Source organism: Hydra vulgaris, chromosome 10 (genome assembly GCF_038396675.1).
Source record: "Hydra vulgaris chromosome 10, alternate assembly HydraT2T_AEP".
Classification (NCBI taxonomy): Eukaryota; Metazoa; Cnidaria; class Hydrozoa; order Anthoathecata; family Hydridae; genus Hydra; species Hydra vulgaris.
Genome location: NC_088929.1, coordinates 11,242,167 through 11,263,198, shown reverse-complemented (window position 1 = coordinate 11,263,198; position 21,032 = coordinate 11,242,167). Strand labels below are relative to the sequence as shown.

Genomic DNA, 21,032 nt, shown 5'->3' with positions numbered 1-21,032 from the left:
TATAGTATGCAAAATGTTTAATTTTACAAACCTGGTATAATAACTTGAAAAAGAATTTCCAATCAAAAATATGTGACACAAGGAAGGACCCCAGTTTGACCATAGCAAATTATTATACAATGATTCTCCACAATGTAACATTAAAAAAATGGTATTTTCAGAAACCTTTCGTTTGCATTCCTAAATTAAAACCTAACAACAATATTTCAAAGCATAAATTACTTATTTACTTTATTTATTATCTTTTTAATTTATTATTTACAAAATAATTTTAAAAAACCTCATTTTCTTGAATGACATCAACACCAAATTCCTCAATAAGCAATTGTTCTTTTAGTGAAAGAATTGGATCAAACAAGTATGTGTTTACCTAAAAACAAATTTTTAGGTTAACACGCCAATCAGAACATGCAAGCATGTTAACAACAAAACATTTTGTCATTAACATGCCAATCACAGGAATAATTCTATATCTTATTTGTACCAAGAAAAAATCGCTCACAGATTTCTAGGTAAAAAACACAACTTGAAAACTTTTGACTAATTGACCAATCTGTACATAAGTTATAATTGTTCACAAGTTATAATAATAAAAAAATCAGTTTTATATGTAAATATGATAAATTTGTGTGCATAAAAAATAGCATAAACAGCTCAAATAATTTATGAAACTTTGCATCATGGAGGTTATATAAATAAAGAAGTATTAAGAAAATAAGAAGACCTATACTCTAAATCTTAAGACTTAATTGTAGCCTAATTGTCTTGAATGTCCAAGACATTTGAGACATTTCAAAATGAGACAAAACAAAAAATGTCTCAAATTGAGAAATTAGTCTTTTTAAACACTAGTTTATACCACTAACTGAGACTCAATTGTCTTTATTACACTAGATAATAGACTATAACACATTATTTATACTGCTAACTACAAATGGTAAGTCTCATAAAGATTTATAAGTAATTATAACAACGTTCATTAAAAAAACACTTAAAAAAGTTAAAATTACATGACAGCAGTACCAGTGAAATTTATAGGCATCTGAGAGCAAACCATGAAATTGACTTGCTAAAGAAAAAATTGCCTCAAGATGCAGCATTGTCATTGGCTTTGTTTTCATCAGCTTTGGTACCATTAGCAAAAAAAAAACAAACTCAGAATTCTTATTACTTCAAAAATCAAACCAATAAGTTGTAACCAGAAAATTTTTTTAGACTGACTGCTCTTTAGTATATCTGTCACATCAGCTGAATTGAGAAGATTGCTACAAGCTCAGAAATTAAGACGAAAATTCCAAATATGGTAATCAAATATGCAAACACAATCAGCAAGATGATCATATCCAAGTTCACTTATCTCTGACAAGGAATATGATTACACATTCACATATTCCATGATATGATATGATTTACATGTTCCGTTGCAAGGAATAAAATTCAGTTTGACATTTGATGAGTGGACATTAATGAAAACTGCAGATATTTAAAAGTAAACATTCATATCGAGGAATAATTTTGAAGTCTTGGATTAGCTAGAGTTTACTGGTGAAAAATGATGAAAAATTTAGTTTTAAAAGTGGTGACACAGTTTATGCTAAATTATGATGAAAACATTGTGTGCATTACTAAAAATATGATGAGTCTGGTAAAAAAAAAAATGATGAGTCTGGTAAAAATATGATTTCTCTGTAAACTTAACTATTATTGATATTCATACCAACTTTGGTATTATTATTTTTATTTCTCTGCAAACTTAGTTAATGTCAATCTTTAAATGATATTTATTATCTATATTTGAAGCAGAATTGGTTGCAGCTTTTGCTTATTTAGAAGTACTAAAAAGTTACTAAGTTAAATGTAGTTTTTTAAAATTAGAAAATCTATGGCAAAGCAATACCTGGCTATAACAAAAATTTTGTTACACAAGACTTTTAATTTGATTGACAACATCATTTAGTTCAGAATTTAGTTTTAGTTTGAATGATACTAAATGAAAATTCAATTTATGTCAAACAGACTTTTCTATTTTTATATATAAACTTATTTCTTCATACTATTGAAAAACCAAAACAAAAAACAGATCATATCTTTTTCAACACCTAATATGCTGATTACAGCTTTTTTAACATCATCTAATTTGTTGATTATACTTTTTTTAGCATCATTTTTGTACATCATGAAGTATTACACCTTTTTACCCAAAATCTTTACCCAAAAAGAGAAGAAAAAAAAGAAAAAGAAAAAAAAAAGTTAAATAAAACCAAAATAAAATGAAAAAAATGAAACAAAAGGGTTTATAGTTTTTTCCTGAAATAAATTATTAAAAATAAAATTCTTTTTTAACAAGAGAATAAAAAGAAACAATTTCCGAACAAGTAAATAAAAATATTTTTTCAATAAAGAAGATATATTTTTTTTAAATTACTTTCGCATTTACAAATAGTTCATTCATTTGTTTAGTTATGTTTTCTGTTGTATCAATCCATTTTTCAAACCCCATAATGATAAACAATTGTAACGTTTATTTTTTTCACCACAGTTTATATTACTATACCATACCACCATCTTGAAGTGTTGACTATAAATTTAGGTTGACATAATTAATGACTATAGATTTAGGTTGACATAATTTATGACTACTCATAAAGCAAACAAAAACATGTCTTTAATAATTTTATTTATTATATCTAGAAATTTATTAATTTCTATAACATTAAAAATATAATATTATTGTTAACTACATTTTCTATTTTCAAACAATTTTATCAACACCATGACACAACTTTAATATTTAAAGACCTTAAAATTATAAATTATAGTAAAAATTAAAAATACTTGGAGTTTTTCTTTTAACAGTAATAAAAGGGAAAATTGATATCTTGCAGTTTTACTGTTTGCCAATGATCCAATACCATAAGAAACAATATCTTTAAAATCTTTGTTTCTAACAAAATCTTCTTCATTAAAAGTACAGCATCTTGAAACACATGATAATGAGTGTAAAAGAAGTGCTTAAGAGAAAATAAAACTTTAAACTTCTTTTCATTTGTCAAAGAGTTATTAGAAATGCATTAATATGAATACAACAACAAAAAACAATTAACAACAAATAAAAAAAAATAATAAAAAAAATAAACATGAGTCTATATATGATGACTATTGTGATATTAAATTTAAGACAAAAAAAGGATTTTAAATTCAAACTAAAATTTATATCTTATTTAAGTTTTGGTCCTGCTTTTTTAAATTTTGTTTAAGACTTTACAGTTTAAAACAAAACTTTACTTTATTTTTTATTTATTTAAAATATTTAGTTTAGGTTCTTTTGTGTTTCAACTAATTTAATTAATTGTGTTTCAATTTAGATAATTTAGTAATAAACGATTCAAGTTTAGACTTATGAAGCATATCAGTGCTATTGCTGAAAATCAGTCCGCTTTATTATTTTGAATGTCTGTGAAAACTCTCTGTGAAAAAATCAATTTTGAAATTAGGAAACATTTAGTTCTGCAAAGATTTTGCAATGGTCTTGTGCATCTAAAATGTTTAAAAGATTTGTATAACAAAGAAACTTGACATCAAATTCTGTCATAAGTTTTTTTGAAAACAACAAATTTGTAACACACAAGAAACAGTAGTTAATATACTTAATATAACAATATTAAATTAAAATCATTAAAATGTGATTGGTATAAAAAGTAATAAACAAAAATAAACAATTTTTATCTTTATATATTATAGAATGTAGAAAAAATATATATACAAGAAGTGTACACTGGATTTTTAGATGTTTGAGTTTTGACACTCATAGACATTGTGTAAACTCCAAACCTTTGTTTGTTCATACTTATATCAAATTAGATTGTTTTGCAAAAAATTACAGTGATAGGAGTTTGAGAACAAAAAAACCTAAATTTTTGGCCCACCCAGGCCTTAACATGGTAGCACTGAGTTTATAAAATATTTTCTTTACTATTTTTTATATAAATTTATATAACCCCCTCGATTTGAGGGGGCTATAAACTTTGCAGGGTCATAAAAACTAAATGTTAAGAGATTATTGAATGATATTTGTAATTTATCGATGAATATAAATTTAAATAAAAATAGTAAAGAAAATATTTTATAAACTTGTTGCTCCCACATTAAGGGCTGAATGGACCAAAAAATTAGTTTTTTTTGTTCCCAAGCTCCAATCACTACAATTCATTGCAAAACATTCTCATTTGACATAAGCATGAGCATACAAAAGTTCATAGTTTGTACAATGCCTGAATGTCAGTGTCAAAACTCAAACATATAAAAATCCAGTGCACACTTTTGCTTTTGTAAAAATATACATTAAATAAATATTTACAACAATTTTGAAAAATTATACAAAGAACATGACATAAGTTTCTTACCCACTAACTGTTTTAAAAACAAACTGTCTGAAAGTTCAACCCTAGCAAATTTTAAATTGAAAATAAGAAAGAAAATAGCAAATAAATTAACTACAAACAAATATCAACATGTAGCTGTATGACTCAGCCAAATAACAATAGCAAGTACTATAACAACACCAATAAAATTACATGTGATATTAATCAATTAATTTATTAATTACCCTTTTTAACATACTTGCAATCTATAATCTGCTGTTTACAAACATCAATATCAACTAAATCATCATTATTTGCATAACGGTGAGCTTCTTTATTATATCTTTTTAATTTTGAATGTTTTTTATATTTTACCAGTGTGAAGCCATCCATCTTGTTCTCTATAATTTTGTTGATGGTCTTTTTTTTAACATTTAAAAATAAATATGTAAAGCTGTAAATAACAAACTTTTATCTTAGGTTCACTACACAAATAACAAACTTTTATCTGAGGTTCACTACACATATAACAAACTTTTATCTGAGGTTCACTACACATATAACAAACTTTTATCTGAGGTTCATCTTAATTATGTATTTTCATTTCCAAATAACAATTAAAAAAAATTCAATAAGTAATTACATTAAATTCAAAATTTAAATCTTTTAGGAATTAGGTTTATAATTACACAATACTTTTATTATTTATGGCCAATAACGTAAATAGGGGGTGGATCATTTATTAAAAATGATGATCTCCAGCCATTTATAAAAAAGCTTTGTAAAATATTAAAACAGATGTACACTTTAGAAGAAATTAGAAAAAATAAGATGCATAATATCAACAATTTTAAGATCAACTGTACTTGTGCATAATCAATATATAACATATCTGAAAAATATTATAGTATTTATATAATTGTTTTGGTATCTATATAAACATTTTGGTATCTTTTCAAGTGTTTAAGTATCTAAAAAAAAAATTGAAATAAAGAATGTAGAAAAATTAAATCAGGTTATCTAACTTTAATTCTTTAAATTAACAATTCCTTTTTTTTTGCTTTTGTTTAATTGAGTCAACATACTAATGTTAACTTACGACAAATTATTATTACTTTGATACGCTTGGGAGTCAATAGATCACTGTTAAAAATCTTCATAATAGAAGGAGTGTTTACTTCACAAAAGCTGGACCCACTTTGGGGTCTATTTATTACTTCAATTAAATATTAAAGAAACTGATTTATTTGGGAGGTTTAATATAGAATCAAAATAAAATTTTGTGTATATAGTTTCTTACATGTGTTTGATGACATGTTTTTACTTTCACTGGGTTCGCAACTCTTAAAAATTGTATAAATAAATATTAAAAAGACTCATTTTTAGAGATTTAATTAGAATCAAAATGAAATTTAGAATTTGCACTTTCTCACCTTTCTTGCATGAACCTTTCTTGTATGGTTCAGATTTTGTCACCTCACCTAAAGACAAAGCTGAATTGCTTGCTAAGAACTTCTCAAAATATCATCTCTTGATTCCACTAGTTCTACCTGATATAGCTAACAAACAGGTTTGTCCATTGCCTAACATTCATATCACTCCAACTTCTGTATCTAAAGTGATTTCCTGCTTAGACTCTTCTACAGCTTGTGGTCTGGACAACATATCTGTTATAGTTTTGCAGAAGTGTTCACTGGAGCTGTAGTCTATACTTTCAAAACTATTTAACAAGTGCTTATCTGAGTCCTGTTTTCCAGTCTGCTGGAAAGCGGCATCCTTAATTTCAAAAATTCCGGAGAGCAAACTGACTTGTCTCACTGCCGTCCCATTAGTCTTCTTACTATCATAAGCAAGGTTTTTGAGTCTCTAACAAACGCTTACACTCTCATTTTGAATCTAATAACTTACTTTCTGACCGTAAATATGGATTTAGATTTTCTCTTTCTACTGGTAATTTGTTAACGGTAATAACTAATTAGTTTTATTGTGCATTAGATAAATGTGGAGAGGTTATCGCTTTCAACATTTCTAAAGCCTTTGATAAAGTTTGGCATGCTGGTCTTCTCTATAAGCTTTCTTTTTACGGTGTATCAGGTAACATCTTTAAGATTATTGAATCCTTTCCTTGCCAATCATAGTATTAAAGTTGTTCTCAATGGACAGTACACTTCTTCATTTCCTGTAACTTCAGGGGGTTCCTCAAAATTCTATCCTTGGCCCTATACGCTATTTAATTTACAGTCAACGGATTTCTCAAAAATTAAAAAAAAAAACATCTAAGGTGCAATTGTTTGCTTATGATACAAGCCTTCTGGGAAGCGCGTGCGGTTGCACGCCTTGTTCATCCATGTCTAAAGTAATTTTTTAGACAACTTGACCATGTTTTTATATAGTAAGTGTTTTAATAATTTGAGTCAAAATAAACATATAAGAAACTATAAGAATAAACAGCAATATCCGAAGAAAGGAAACAAATACTATACGAAATAGAATATCTAAACAAAAAAACTAAAAAAATTGAAAATTAAAAAAAGAAAAATTTTGTCAAAAAAAAAATATACCTAAATAATTTACTTTTTATTTTTATTTTTAGGAAGTTTATTATTTTCCACTGCCAAATTAATTCAAGTTGAGAAAGAAAGCAGATAAGAATAAAACGAAAAGAAAAACATTTTTTGATATACAATTTATTTGCAACTTTTGTAAGTATATTAAGGAAATAATTTATTATTTGCGCTATAAATAAAGACAATTTAAAATTTAAACTTTACTGTTTTTATCAATGCACAGGAAAGCAAGAAACCAATTGCTATTTATTTGTAAAAAAATTTTATTTTTTAAACAAGTTTTTTATGTAAAAAAATAAAAAATTATTAATACTAATTTTCAAATATAAAACATTTGGTTGTTTCACTACCCCCATTGAAATAGTCTGCACTTTTGTTGGATTCTCTATATAGATAGCAAATTAGTTTCGTAAAAATTGTGAATAAACTGAATATCAAAATTTTTAATTGTTGTTATAAAATTATAAAATTGTTGTTATAAAATATAATTTGTTTTTTTCCTCAACTTGTATCAAATTCTGTTGCTAAAAGATAACAACCACCCTAAAAAAAAGATAAAAAAGTTGTATAAAAGTTTTAGAAAAAATTTTTTTTTTATTCAATTACTAAATTTTTGTAAGTTTATTTAATTAAAATTCGATATTTCATTACAATTTTGTTTCCTTTTTTTAGTATTATATATTTTTTCTCAAGAGGTAAGTAAGGTTGTTTTTTTTTTTAAGACTAATAAAAGTAAAAATTACTAATAGAAGTAAAAACAAGAAGTTTAACATTAAAATTATTTTAATTAATTTCAATTTAATTATGAAACATTAACAATCAAATTAATTATTTTATCTAAACATAATACCAAAATAATAGATAAACAATTCTTTTAAAAATTGATTATTAAGTGTAATAGAAACAAAATTAGTGAATTTACAGCCACTTTGTACCATTAAATTCCCTGACTTTTCCCTGATTTTTTTTTCTTCCCCTGACTCTAAATATTTCAACTCTTGCTTGTGAATGCTTCCCAATTTAATACCAAAGATATTATGAAGAAAACAATAATATAAAAGATATATTATATATTGTATATATTTTTATATTTTTTTTATATTCCTATACTATATAATTTACACGATCATAATTTAGGCTTCAGACTTTTCTATAATATTACTATGAAGTAAGCTTTATTAGCCTAATGTTCTTCTGGAAATTTTGATAGTAAAGGAATAAATTTATAAAAAATGACAAAAGAGCAAAGATATAAACTAATTTTACAAATATATATCTCAGTTATTGGGAGTTAAAAAATAAATTTTAAATTTTATATAATTTTAATAGTTTAATATAATTTTTTTTTGCTTTTAAAAAAACTTAAATACTTCAAAACAAAACTTATCTTTAAATTTAAGCAAAAAGTTTAAAACTTTTTTTTAAAAAAATAATGCAAATCTATTCATTCCATTTTGTTTGATAGCATTTTTAATTCTAGTTCAATCTCAATCTTCTTGATGATGTTGATTTTTGTTGACTTTGTTCTTTTAGCATTTAATTCCTTAATTTTATGCAGAGTTAGTTTTTTATGAAAACAGTCTTGTTTTTCTTGCAATTTTTTGTCTCCTTTTTGTTTTAATGAATCTTTGTAGTGTAAATGGGACATGTTTTTGATTATTATGACACTTTTGATCATTGATTTCATTATTTCCACATTGCAAACTTCACCAACATGGAGAATTCCATCATAAACTTGTCTTAGGGCAACCACAGAGCTTTCGTGCAAATTTGCAACAAGAACATCTGAATTTATAGAAAACCCACTTTCAACCTGTGGATTACCATGTGACAAAGTAAAGACAATTTTGGACATCAAATAAGTCATTCAAATTCTGACTTATATAAGGGGTTAAAAAAACATACAACCTATCCTTATAAACATTGTAATTTGTAAATTCTAGTCTATGGATGCCTTTCACAAGATAACATAAATCTTGATACTGATTATTGACCTTATCAGCTATTGTAGCATTAATCCATTTAGATTCATGAAGAACTGTGAGTAAATCAGTCATTCTGTTTTTTCCTGAGTCCAAATTAGAACATATAATAATGTGGTTTATGCTGAAATAACTCTAGTATGTTTGTTTTTTAAAGGATTTCTTTCTCTCCGTTTATTAACAACTTCAATGTAAAACTGAAAACAATCAATTTGAACTTCTGACATTCAATTACTTTTATTTTACCGAGTACAGAAGATTTTTTACCAATTTTTATTTCTTTTTGGTGACTCTTGTGTGCGGTTAAGTCTATTTTCATTAGCTTTATAACAGATTTTACTCCCTCTAATACATCTTTTTAAATAAAGTTCTGCATGAGAGATCTCATTAGCTTTTCAAGTTCTTGATGTAAAAATGGTGCTAATGGAGAACCTGACTGAAAAAGTCTTAAGAACGGCTCTACAATTGAAGCCAAATATTGAAAAAAAGCAATTTTAGCAGGCATCAAAAGATCATTGACAGCATCAGTAGCAATGTTTACAGTATAATTAATAGGTAGTTTAGACTGTGTGACATACAACTTCACATTATCATAAATATCTAGAGGTCTTTGACATACAGATACAATTTCAACCAATCTTGTTGAACAAAATTTCAGAGGAAACTTATCACTTCCACAATTTTTTGATCAAATGCCCTACGACCAGGACTATCATGAAAAAGTTTATAAAAACCTATTAACTCATTAACATTCCATTTTACCTTATTATGACCTGCTTGAAATGCACTATGTACAGCATGTAGGCCACATGATTCTATTTCAAGAATAGATAATTCAAACTTTTTACCAAATTCATCAATGAGAATATCAAAAAACTTTTAATTCACATTTGGTCCATCCATAGAAATTTATAACCCCCCCCCCATCCATCAATGATTTTTTCGTTTATTTAGTCAGCAAATTTGACCCTAGTAGACAAGTCAGTCAGCAAATGATGACTAGGCAGTTGGTAAATTTTGAAAAACAAAGACCTTTTTTTTTCTTTCTATTAAGTCTGCAAAAGTTGTAATGGCACCTCCCCCCACATGACACCTACTTGTGCTGGCCCTGTGAATGACCAAGAAATACTGATGAAAAGTATCTTGTATTCATATGGTTGCAAATAACATCCCAATAACGAATGCAAATATCCGTTTGACCTTTTTGAACAACTTTGTTTAAAGGCTCCTCAAAACATACTACTATGTGTGTAGAGCTAAACACCAACTTTAAAACAAGATCATGGAAATATGGGGCAAGACCATGTGAGATGTTATTGGCTACTTTAATTTTTCCAATAGTCATTTTTTTAGCTATAAAACTGTCAAGAAACATAGACTGAAATAGTTTCAGTCTATGTTTCTTGACAGATCTAGAATAGATCTGTAAGAGAAATGCTACTGTGTAACGTATAGTGCCCAAAGTATTTCAAAATGTGTTACATCATTTTGAGTTATAAATAAAGAGAAAGGTGGTACTGTAATGGAATGATTCAGAAGCTAATAAAGTTGATGTTGATAAAACAGTTGCTTGTGATACTGTACTTTTCTGTTACTTGTTAGTAAAATAATCAAATACTGCTGGGTGGCTTTTTAAAGATATTTTTTTAAATGTTTTGCGCTTTTTTCATGACTTTCGATTGCCATTATACCCATATTACTTAAGGAAAATGTCTTTCCGCACACACTACACACACCCTTTGTTCTATCATCAGCTCTCTTAAGCCAACCCTATAATGAAAGTAAAGCCATTATCAAAGTAAGTTATTTTAAATATTTTTTATTTCTATCATATTTACCTGGAAAAAACTAATATTGCATTAACATAGTTAAATAAAATCATGTTTCAATAGATTTATATATTTCAAAGATATGTGACAAACTTTAGGTAATAATATAATAGCAATCATATTTTATTTTTCTATATGATTTTAGGAATTCATAAAATTCATTATTTAAAACATATTGATTTATTTAAATCAATATGTTTTAAATAATGAAGTATTAAACTATAAACAAAATTAGTAAAACAATAAGAAGTGTGAGAGGTAATCTAACAAATACAAATCAAATGGGATGTTAAAAGGCTGCAAACTATTTTCAAACTTTGTAGTAATGTCACTAGATAAACTTTGTATAGTTACGCTGACCAATAAAAAAGATACTGCGCTATTAATCATAGAGTAAAATATATATATATATATATATATTAATATATATATATATATATATATATATATATATATATATATATATATATATATATATATATCTATATATATAATGTAAATGTATCAACTACCTTTTGCAATTATTGTTTTTCTTAACGACACATTTTGAAATCCTTTTTACCCAAAAAGGTAATGAGAATCGCAAATAGTCAGCCATTGTGAAGAAAGAGTAATTTCAATACAAAACTAGTAATCAAAAAAGAAAACACTTCACAAAAATTAACAGACAAACTAATGATTTGTATAAACTTTATGAGCAGAAAAAAATCTGTTTGTACAAGAATTACAAGATGCACATCAAATATAAAAATGCATAAAACAAAAAACAAAAACTAACAAACAAACAAAAAAAAAACGATTAGCTAAATAATAACAACAATTCTTCTTTACGAACGTAAAATTGCTAAAATTTAAAACTAAAAAACTAAAAAAAGGTAAAAAAAAGGATGTAAAATGTTTAAATTTATTTATTTTTAATTATTATTATTATGCATATTATTAGCTATTGATAGACTTATCAAATTAATTAAATTTTTTTTTCAATAAAACCATGAAAACTTATGATATAAACAAAATTAAGTAATTTGACAATAAATTTTAAAACTATACTCTACTCTAAAAAACATTTGAAACATTTAATAAATAACTTAATGTTCAACTCTACAGGCTATTTTTATCTTCAAAGTTAATTAAGGTAGTTGACATATTTTGATGCTTAGAATTACAACTTGCTGGCAATAAGATGACTTTTTGACCCAAGCTGAACTCCACCTGCAACCTCATTCCACCAGGTTGGACGCTTTTGAGACTCAGGAGTGACCATCACTTCATACAAATTCTTTAAAGGCTAATTAAAAAATGCATAAAATAGACATTCAGCACACTTATAAATATAATGAAATTACAACAGCAATTGAACATGTATTGCAGCAACAATTGAACATGTATTGCAGCAACAATTGAACATGTATTGCAGCAACAATTGAACATGTATTGCAGCAACAATTGAACATGTATTGCAGCAACAATTGAACATGTATTGCAGCAACAATTGAACATGTATTGCAGCAACAATTGAACATGTGTTACAGCAACAATTAAACATGTGTTGCAGCAACAATTAAGCATGTATTGCAGCAACAATTGAACATGTGTTACAGCAACAATTGAACATGTGTTGCAGCAGCAATTGAACATGTGTTGCAGCAACAATTAAACAAGTAAACTAATACATCAATTATGAATACAATCAAGTTTAAAATGAAAACAAAAAAATTGTAAACAAACTTGTAAATTGCTATGACCAATAGGTGAATTTAAAACCCAATCAGGAGGAGCAAGTGCATCAACTAATGTTAATGCACAAGGTTTTATCTAAAATAAAATACTTTGATTTCTAAAAACTTGTTGAAAAATTCATTTGATAAAAAGCTTTATTTAAAGACAAAAAACCCTAACCTATTTATAATGAATATAGTATATATTGTATGACAAACAATGTTTAATATATTTTTATTAAATTAAAAACAGCAAAACAAATTTGTACTTATAGAAACAAGCTGTTTTTTTGTATAGGCTACACTAATATATATAAACTTTGATGATAAATACTTTTTGATAATGGTTAAAATGTAATATCACTAGTTAGTATTAGTTAAATAGATTAAATTTCGTTATAAAATAACGTTTGGTTTGTTTTATTTATTTAAACTTAACAGTACTCAGAATAATTTCATAAAGCTCTTTAATAATGCATGTGTAAAATTTAGCTAATAAATTTTGATAATTGAAAAAGCTCATAAATAACAAACTGATTTTAATAACAAAAAAAAAAAAAAAAACCTATTATCATTACTATTAAAATATATAAACTTTGATAACTATAATAAACTTTGTGATGATGGTTGAAAGAAATGCTTTATTTTTGTCTGAAAAATTATTTTTGTTATTTATGAGCTATTTTAATTATAAAAATGTATTATCTAAGTTTTACACAAATGCATTATTAAAGAGCTTCATGAGAAGATTCTGAGTACTGTTAACAAAATAAAATGCTGACTAATAATGTCAAATAACCTTATTTATTGTAAATAAACTTCTCTCTATGGCAAACAGAGACTTTAAACCTGACTGTAATAAAAAACAATCTTTGCTGATTTTTTAAATGTTTTAACAACAGTATCTGTTTAAAATTTTTTTACACTTATTCATTTTATAATACTTATTGTAGGAATTCGTGTTTTAAAATAAAAAGTTGATTTTAAATTGTCTATTTGAAGGAAATATATAAGTGTTAAAATCAATTATTATATATGACTGCTTGAATATTTTACATAATATGATAGGTTGGATGTAATAAGGAAAACAAAAACACAACAAATTAAAATAAAATTTGTCATACCAAAGAGCAATAATGCAAAACACCTTCCCTAATGATTTCCGCTTGCTTAGGATCAGTTATGTAACCACCTAAAATAAACTTCATTAGAACTTCTATTTAAAATTAATATACATATAAAGCAAAATTCATAAAAACAACCATTTTAACTCATGAGAGTGATAAACAATCTATTAAATAAAGACTTAATGATGAAAAATCAAAGATAATTCTATATAGCTAGCTTTGTGTACTTTATTTCCCTTTAAAGTAACAAAAATTTGAAACTTCCTAACCATTATTATGATATAATTTCATGAGTTTATAAAACAAATGTTCGAAAAACTTTATTTTTTGATAAGTTTATATTACAGGATTAAAAAAATTTATTTCAAAATATTGGTTAAAAATTACCTACCTTGAAACAGATTGGTTAGATTTTTCTCTATGATCCAGAGACCATATAACATATATACATTTTTTAAAAGGTCCTTAAACTCTGTTGGACAATTTGAAGAAAATGCTTTTTCAATTCCGAACTTGCTTATTGCATATCTCTAAAGAATATATAAAATAATGAAATACAAATAAGACTTAAATTAGTTGTAAGAAATTAAAAACGTAAAAAATGCAAATGTGGAATAACTATTAACAATTATTCTATTTTAAATAAACTATTAAAAATCACTACAAATTTTTGTTTTTCAAAATAAAAATTGTTTGACACAGAGCTGATGGCATCCATTAGAAAAAGATTAGGAGGAGAAAAAAGTTTTCAGAGGCATGCCCTGCAATGTACATAAGGTTCATTTTCAATGGTGGTTTGCTATTCAAGAGAATGTTTTAAACGACCAATTTGGCAGATTAGGCAATAACACATCGTGCCTTGTTTTAGGTCACACTTGTATTGAATTGAAATTAAACAAAGGAGGGAGTATAACTTCTTTTCCCTCTTGTTTCTTGTGCAAAATTGTTCTTCACAATTTGTAGAGTCCTTGTGGTACCCGAGAACCACTGATATTGATCTTTGTCTTGTACAGTTGGCATTTTTGTTCTACTTGGCAAGACAGAGAAAGAACACAAATTTTTGATTTTAATTGTGAACCTTTGCTTGATTGGGCATTGTGGCAATTCACTAAATTCAACTTTACTAAATCAAACTATCCTTTTTACAAAATTTAAACTGAATTTATATTAGATAACAATCGATTAAATTCTTGATTAAAAATCAAGGAAATAATAACCTAAATTAAAAGAAAATAATTCTTTCCTTTAAATGAAATAATTATTTAAATTAATGACACATGTCATACTTATTAACAATTTAGATGAGATTTTATTTGATGACGCATTCCTACAAAATGTATTTACTGCTCTTCAAAAGACTATTCCTTCTATCATAAGATTTCCTCTGACTGACCCTCCAAACCTCTGACTGGTCCTCCAAAACTCGGACTGGTCCTCTAAACTTCTGACTGGTCCTCCAAACTTTTTATTTGTCAATTATTTTAGTTATTTTATCTAAATTTTTTTATTATTAATTATTTTATTTTATTTAGGTAATATTTCAGTTAAGACTTTATAAAAGCTTTTCAACCATTTTGTAACATTTTCTTGCATTTTGACAGTAGTTTATACTTTAAAAAATGCTGATATTTTTACGCTATGCATAATTCAAGTCAAACCACGCTTTAAAAAGCAAATCTTTCAAAAGGGTACATAGTCTATAAAATGAAAATGGTAGTTGTAGAATTAAAATAATTATAGCAAATTATGTTGGTATTGTGTGTTCTACACTCATGTTACTATTACTTTAAAAATAGTAACTGAATATCACAGTAATTAGTAACATTTTGATGTTTAGGTAGCAAAAAACTTACAAAATATAAATTAAAACTGACATAAATCATTAACCAGTTAACCAATCCGGCTGAAAATTTATCCAGAGTTTGGTGCAGCCATATGCTACATTTGCACCAACTTTTATCAGAATAATTGTGTGGTTCTCATTTTACAGGTGTTTTTATTGTACCTATAAAGTCAAAATTTCTCCTAATTTGAACAATTAAATTAAATTATTTTTTTAGGCAAAATTAAAAGATTTCAAAATTTGCATCATAGTGTACCTTGATGTGTATGCTATCACCCCATATAAGGTGGCGTTTTTGGGTCAGCTAGGTCGACATTATTAGGATCCCTGCTAACCGTGGCAAAATAAATAATATTAGAATTTAAATAAAGTTTTATTTAAATTCTAAATATAATAATTAAAAGAAAAAAGAAAAATTTTAAATTAAATTATGCAGCAAATTTGTATTCTTAAAATAATGCAGCAAATTTGTTTTCTTAAAATTATGCAACAAATTCATAACCTACCTCCCCTCCCTAAAATATTTTTATGTAGTTCAAAATGAATCGTTAAATGTTGAAAGGGCGGAAGACCAAAAATGTAAATTTTTGAAAAACTAAAAAAAACTGCATTTCCCCCGTAGTAAATTTTTGTTAATGGTTTAATAATTTTTTTTTTTTAAGGAAAAACATCCTCTTCAAAAAAAAAATTATTAAATCATTAACAAAAATTTACTACGGGGAAAATGCAGTTTTTTTTAGTTTTCCAAAAGTTTACATTTTTAAAAAGTTTACATTTTTAAAAAGTTTACATTTTTAGACTTTAAAACTATTATTTGTACTCAATATATAATGAGATTCTTTAAGTTTTGTCTCTGCAATATATTGGCATAGAGCCCCAGATGGTAAAACTAGCATAATTCGAGACGCAGCTATTAAGAGATCAAAACATTAAATTTCCATGTTTTCCTTTAAAGTAGTTTTATATGTTTTAACTATTATTTTTTAATTAGTTGTTTAATTATAATTATATTTATTTATTATTTATATTTTTTAAAGTTTCACAGAATAATAATAATTGCGTACATAAATTGACTGATATAGTCAAGGTCAGATTGAAGTTCGACTGAATTAAATAGTTACGGGGAAAGTGGAGTGTACATATATTCTCTTATGCACTCCAATAATTGGATATAAAGTTGCATAAACTAACAGTGACTAAACGGACAAATATCACCTAGCCTATTTAATATTTGATAAATATATTATTTAAGTAACTTCTTTAGCAATAAGCTAGTGTTGCAATGCAGGTTATATTAACATAATATCTTATGCTAATTTGTATTAACTTTTATTGTTGTTTAAATAACTATTATAATATTACTTTTATTTAATAATAGTATTACTATTAATTATTTTTTAGCTAGATCATTGATAAAGCTGTAGACACAGCAAACTCTACATTAACCTACTAAAATTTAAGTCAATTTAAAAAGTTGATTCCAAAAAAATTTAAATCAAATTAAAAAGTCAATCCAAGCTAATTTAAATTGGAATAGCCAAAGAAAAAAAAATGTTGCCGGCTCATTCATATCTTAAAAAAAAACAACAACAACAACTTGCAGCAAACTTCTGGCCAATCAACAACTTGATAGCAGTAACAAACAACGTTCAATATCATTATCACGGCCTGCCAAATTGTGCTGCAATTTTGTCATTAAATAGCAACTTGATCGCAGCAACAAATAGCAAACACTGTCACCAACTAGATTTTCTACACAATGCCACTAAGTCGTCAATTATCAAGTCAGTAACATTGTGAAACAATACCCAACATAACGGCCTGATAAACTACGTTGCAACTTTGTAATCCAAAATCAACCTGATTGCAGCAACAAAAAGCAAATACCGCCACTAACTAGGTTTGCCACACAAGGCCACAAACTCCTCATTAATTCACAACTTGATAGCAGCAACAAACAATCCCCTAAATCATTAAATAAACGATAAGCATGTAAGATGTATATACACTAATGCAACACTAAATGCAAATAAACCTAACGAACTTACAGCATATGTTTTAGTCAACTGCCTGCGCATAATTTTTGTAAGTGAAACTTGGTATACAGCCCAATTAGTAAATAAATAATAATAAATAAATATTAAACAATCAATGTGAGTCCGTCTTCACTAAAAAAAATTTTTTTCAAAGCCAATCACTCGGCCAAAGGAAGAATAAGACAATTGATAACATAAATATCAGGGCAAAAAAAGTAGCAAGGTTACTAACTCAAATTGATGGAAACAAATCACAAGGAGCAGATAGCGTTCACCCATTTGTGCTAAAAGCACTAGGCTCTAAATTTGCAAAGCCACTATTCGTCATATTCAACATCTCTTTGCATTCAGGAGTAATACCAACAGCATGGCTAGACGTACATTTAATAAAGGAAGCCCAACAGATCCAGGAATCTATATAGAACAATCAGCTTGGCGTCAGTTTCATGCTAAATTATGGAAAAAATAGTAAGGAATGAACTTGTCAACTAAATACAAACTTCACAAAAGCCAACCTTTTTTGTAGCGAACAAAATGGTTTTGCTCCAAATAAATCATGTACGACAAACCTTCTGGAAACTATGGACTTCTATAAAAACTATAGAAAAAGTAAACACCACTTGATATTGTATTTTTTCATTTTGATTTATTTTTGATTTATAATTGAACAGCATGTAAATCTTATTGAAAAACTGAGAGAATACTGCATAACAGGTCATCAACTTGCTTGGATTTGCTCTTAAGTAAATAAAGTGTTGACTGCAAATAAAATTCTTAGTCTATTGAAAAATACTTTTATATTGTGAGAGCCAACACCATGGAAAAAACTCTAACACGTCAGACGGCATTTGAAATAAGCAGTATGCATTTGGTCACCATTAAAAAAAAGGACAAAAAAACACTTGGAAAAGTTCAGCAACTTTTTCAAAAATCTTATAATACTGTGAACTCAGAAACAGTCAATGCATTCAAGAATCAGCTAGACAACTTCCAGCATAATGGCTATAGTGGTTTATCCATGGAAAGGCTACTGCGAGAAAAGATAAGCTCACATCGCAACTTATTATAACTAACTAGCTATATATAAATTTTGTTGGACGAAAGTAAAAACCATTAATTTAATTACAAATAAATCGTTTTTTAAAAAAACCACAAAAACGCAAATTTAATTGACCAGAATGTTTTTAAAAACATTCTGAATGTTTTTAAAAATATAAACAATGTTTTTATTTTTATTTTTTTTAATAAAATGTTTTTATTTTTATTTTTTTTACTGTAAATCATGCGCGGAGTGTTGCTACATCGACTATCTTATAGCCTGACTCGCAAGGGAGTGCTGCTACATCGACTGACAAATAGCCTGACCCGCAAGGGAGTGCTGCTACATCTACTATCTTTTAGCCTGACCCCTAGAGCGATTTACATGAAGCAACTTTGATATTTTTTTAACTTTTAAATTGCTCTATTAAGCGGTAAGATAAAAGAAGTAATTAATTTTACAAAAAACCACTTTGACGATTATGTAAAAAAGTTTGAATGACAATTATGTTGGATATATGCGCTATTAACTAATGAAAAAACTTAAGCTTTATTAAGCTTTTTTTTATCAAAATATATAGTATACTATATATTTTGATAAATAATGACAAATTTTGTAAAAAATCATTAATAAAATTTTTTATTGTTATTAGTAACAAAAAACAAGTTTATTCAATTTTTACTTTGTATACAAAGTTACTAAATGAAACTTAAACCATAAAAGAAATATTTATAATTAAATGTTACGATAAATTTTTTTATGTATCATTTTTTTATTTAGCAAGCCCAAGTATATTTATTTATACAAGTTTTTATAGCAATAAAAAGAAATTCCTTAAACCTCTATTGAACAGTAAAAACAAGTGAATAACAAAAAACAAAAAAGTTATATTTTATATTATCGCTGTTTATGTTATTTTTATTTTTATTTTGTTTTATGGTAATGATCGATTGATTTGCTTGAAAAGCGCAAATATTGAACACAAACTCGCTTGAAGCAAACCAATACAAAATATATAATAAAAATAAGGTCTTGAAATGTCATACTTTATATAAAAATGTATTTATTTTTAACAGCAGCTTTACATAATTAACAGTAAAATATATGCAAATGCATAGAAAATGTCTAACTAATTCATCTGATCAAGAAGTTCAGAAAAGTTTAGTAGACTTTGATCAAATAATTGAAACAAGCGATACAGATGACACAGATAGCGAAGATGATATTTTAACAGACACTCTTCGTGAAATTAACTGATAGAAAATATATATTGTATAATATTGTATATAAATGTATATAAATATATATAAATATAAATATATATATATATATATATATATATATATATATATATATATATATATATATATATATATATATATATATATATATATAAGTTTATATAGATAATAAATTTAAAGTTTATGCTTGAGTAGAACTTAACTGTCAACTTTATTTTAAAATATTAATAAATATTGTTTAATATTTTAATTTTACTTTTTCTTGTAAAATAAAGAGCTCATTTTTATCGCAATATTTTTTGCCAGTCTGTCCTATACTATTTTTTTTTTTTCTTTTACTAAAAATTGTAGACAAATTCTAAAGCTACATCAAAAATTTGCAGAACACATACGTTTTGAACGTACAAAACTTGCTGTTAACAAATACAAACCATTGGTAAAGTAAATAAATAAAATGTTAATTTTTTACTCCCTAACTTTTTAAAAATAAAAATTGTTTTTTAGTAGCAAAGCAGAAATTAAAAACTAAGATATAATAATAAAAAAAATCATATTTTAAATAATAAATTAATTTTTTAATGCATATATTAATGTTGAGAAAAAAAAAAGGTTTGTTAAAAATTAATAAAAAAGTAATATTTCATTTAATTATTTAATAATAATTTAAAAAATTTAAAGAAAATAAACATTCCAATATAACATTTTTTTAATTGAGTTATTTTTTTTTATGGTCGCATTTTGCGGAAATTTATTATATTGCAGTAGTTTTGATGTTCTTAAAAAAATAAAAAGATAAAGAGAATTTTATGACGTCAAACTCACATTAGGCTAATGCATTAAGCATTTGTTATTTAAAACAAGGCCTGGTATATATATAATACCAGGCCTTGTTTTAAATAACGAATTTAAAACAAGGCCTGGTATTATACCGGCAATGCCAACCTGAAAGTATTTGAGGTTGGCAAAAAATTGCCGACCTCGTTTCTATGTTTTATGGTAGACCTTTGTATCAAATAATTTTTGCCGACCTCAAAAAGATTGATAATCTTTATATACCTATCTATCTATCTATCTATCTATCTATCTATCTATCTATATATATATATATATATAAATATATATATATATTATATATATATATATATATATATATATATATATATATATATATATATATATATATATATATATATATATATATATATATATATATTCTATATATATTATATATATATAACTTGTTTCTATGTGTAGTGACCTTGCTTTTTAAAGTTCTTGTTTTGAAGTTA

The 21,032-nt window shown here is 25.9% G+C and overlaps 2 protein-coding genes across 2 annotated transcripts in view; both read right to left on the bottom strand.

Annotated features, from left to right (window-relative positions):
* Positions 1-4,841, bottom strand: part of LOC100203738 (coiled-coil domain-containing protein 112) — a 30,615-nt gene extending 25,774 nt beyond the window's left edge. The window contains exons 1-5 of the mRNA XM_065807251.1: positions 4,621-4,841; positions 4,404-4,444; positions 2,836-3,011; positions 281-370; positions 32-180 (exon numbers count right to left, since the gene is read on the bottom strand). Of these exons, the coding sequence (XP_065663323.1) occupies positions 32-180; positions 281-370; positions 2,836-3,011; positions 4,404-4,444; positions 4,621-4,754 (590 nt within the window). The 5' untranslated portion in view covers positions 4,755-4,841. The remainder of the gene's footprint in view (positions 1-31; positions 181-280; positions 371-2,835; positions 3,012-4,403; positions 4,445-4,620) is intronic.
* Positions 4,842-11,412: 6,571 nt separating this feature from the next.
* Positions 11,413-21,032, bottom strand: part of LOC100214840 (peroxisomal acyl-coenzyme A oxidase 3) — a 46,774-nt gene continuing 37,154 nt past the window's right edge. The window contains exons 12-15 of the mRNA XM_065807250.1: positions 13,976-14,114; positions 13,582-13,649; positions 12,468-12,554; positions 11,413-12,027 (exon numbers count right to left, since the gene is read on the bottom strand). Of these exons, the coding sequence (XP_065663322.1) occupies positions 11,902-12,027; positions 12,468-12,554; positions 13,582-13,649; positions 13,976-14,114 (420 nt within the window). The 3' untranslated portion in view covers positions 11,413-11,901. The remainder of the gene's footprint in view (positions 12,028-12,467; positions 12,555-13,581; positions 13,650-13,975; positions 14,115-21,032) is intronic.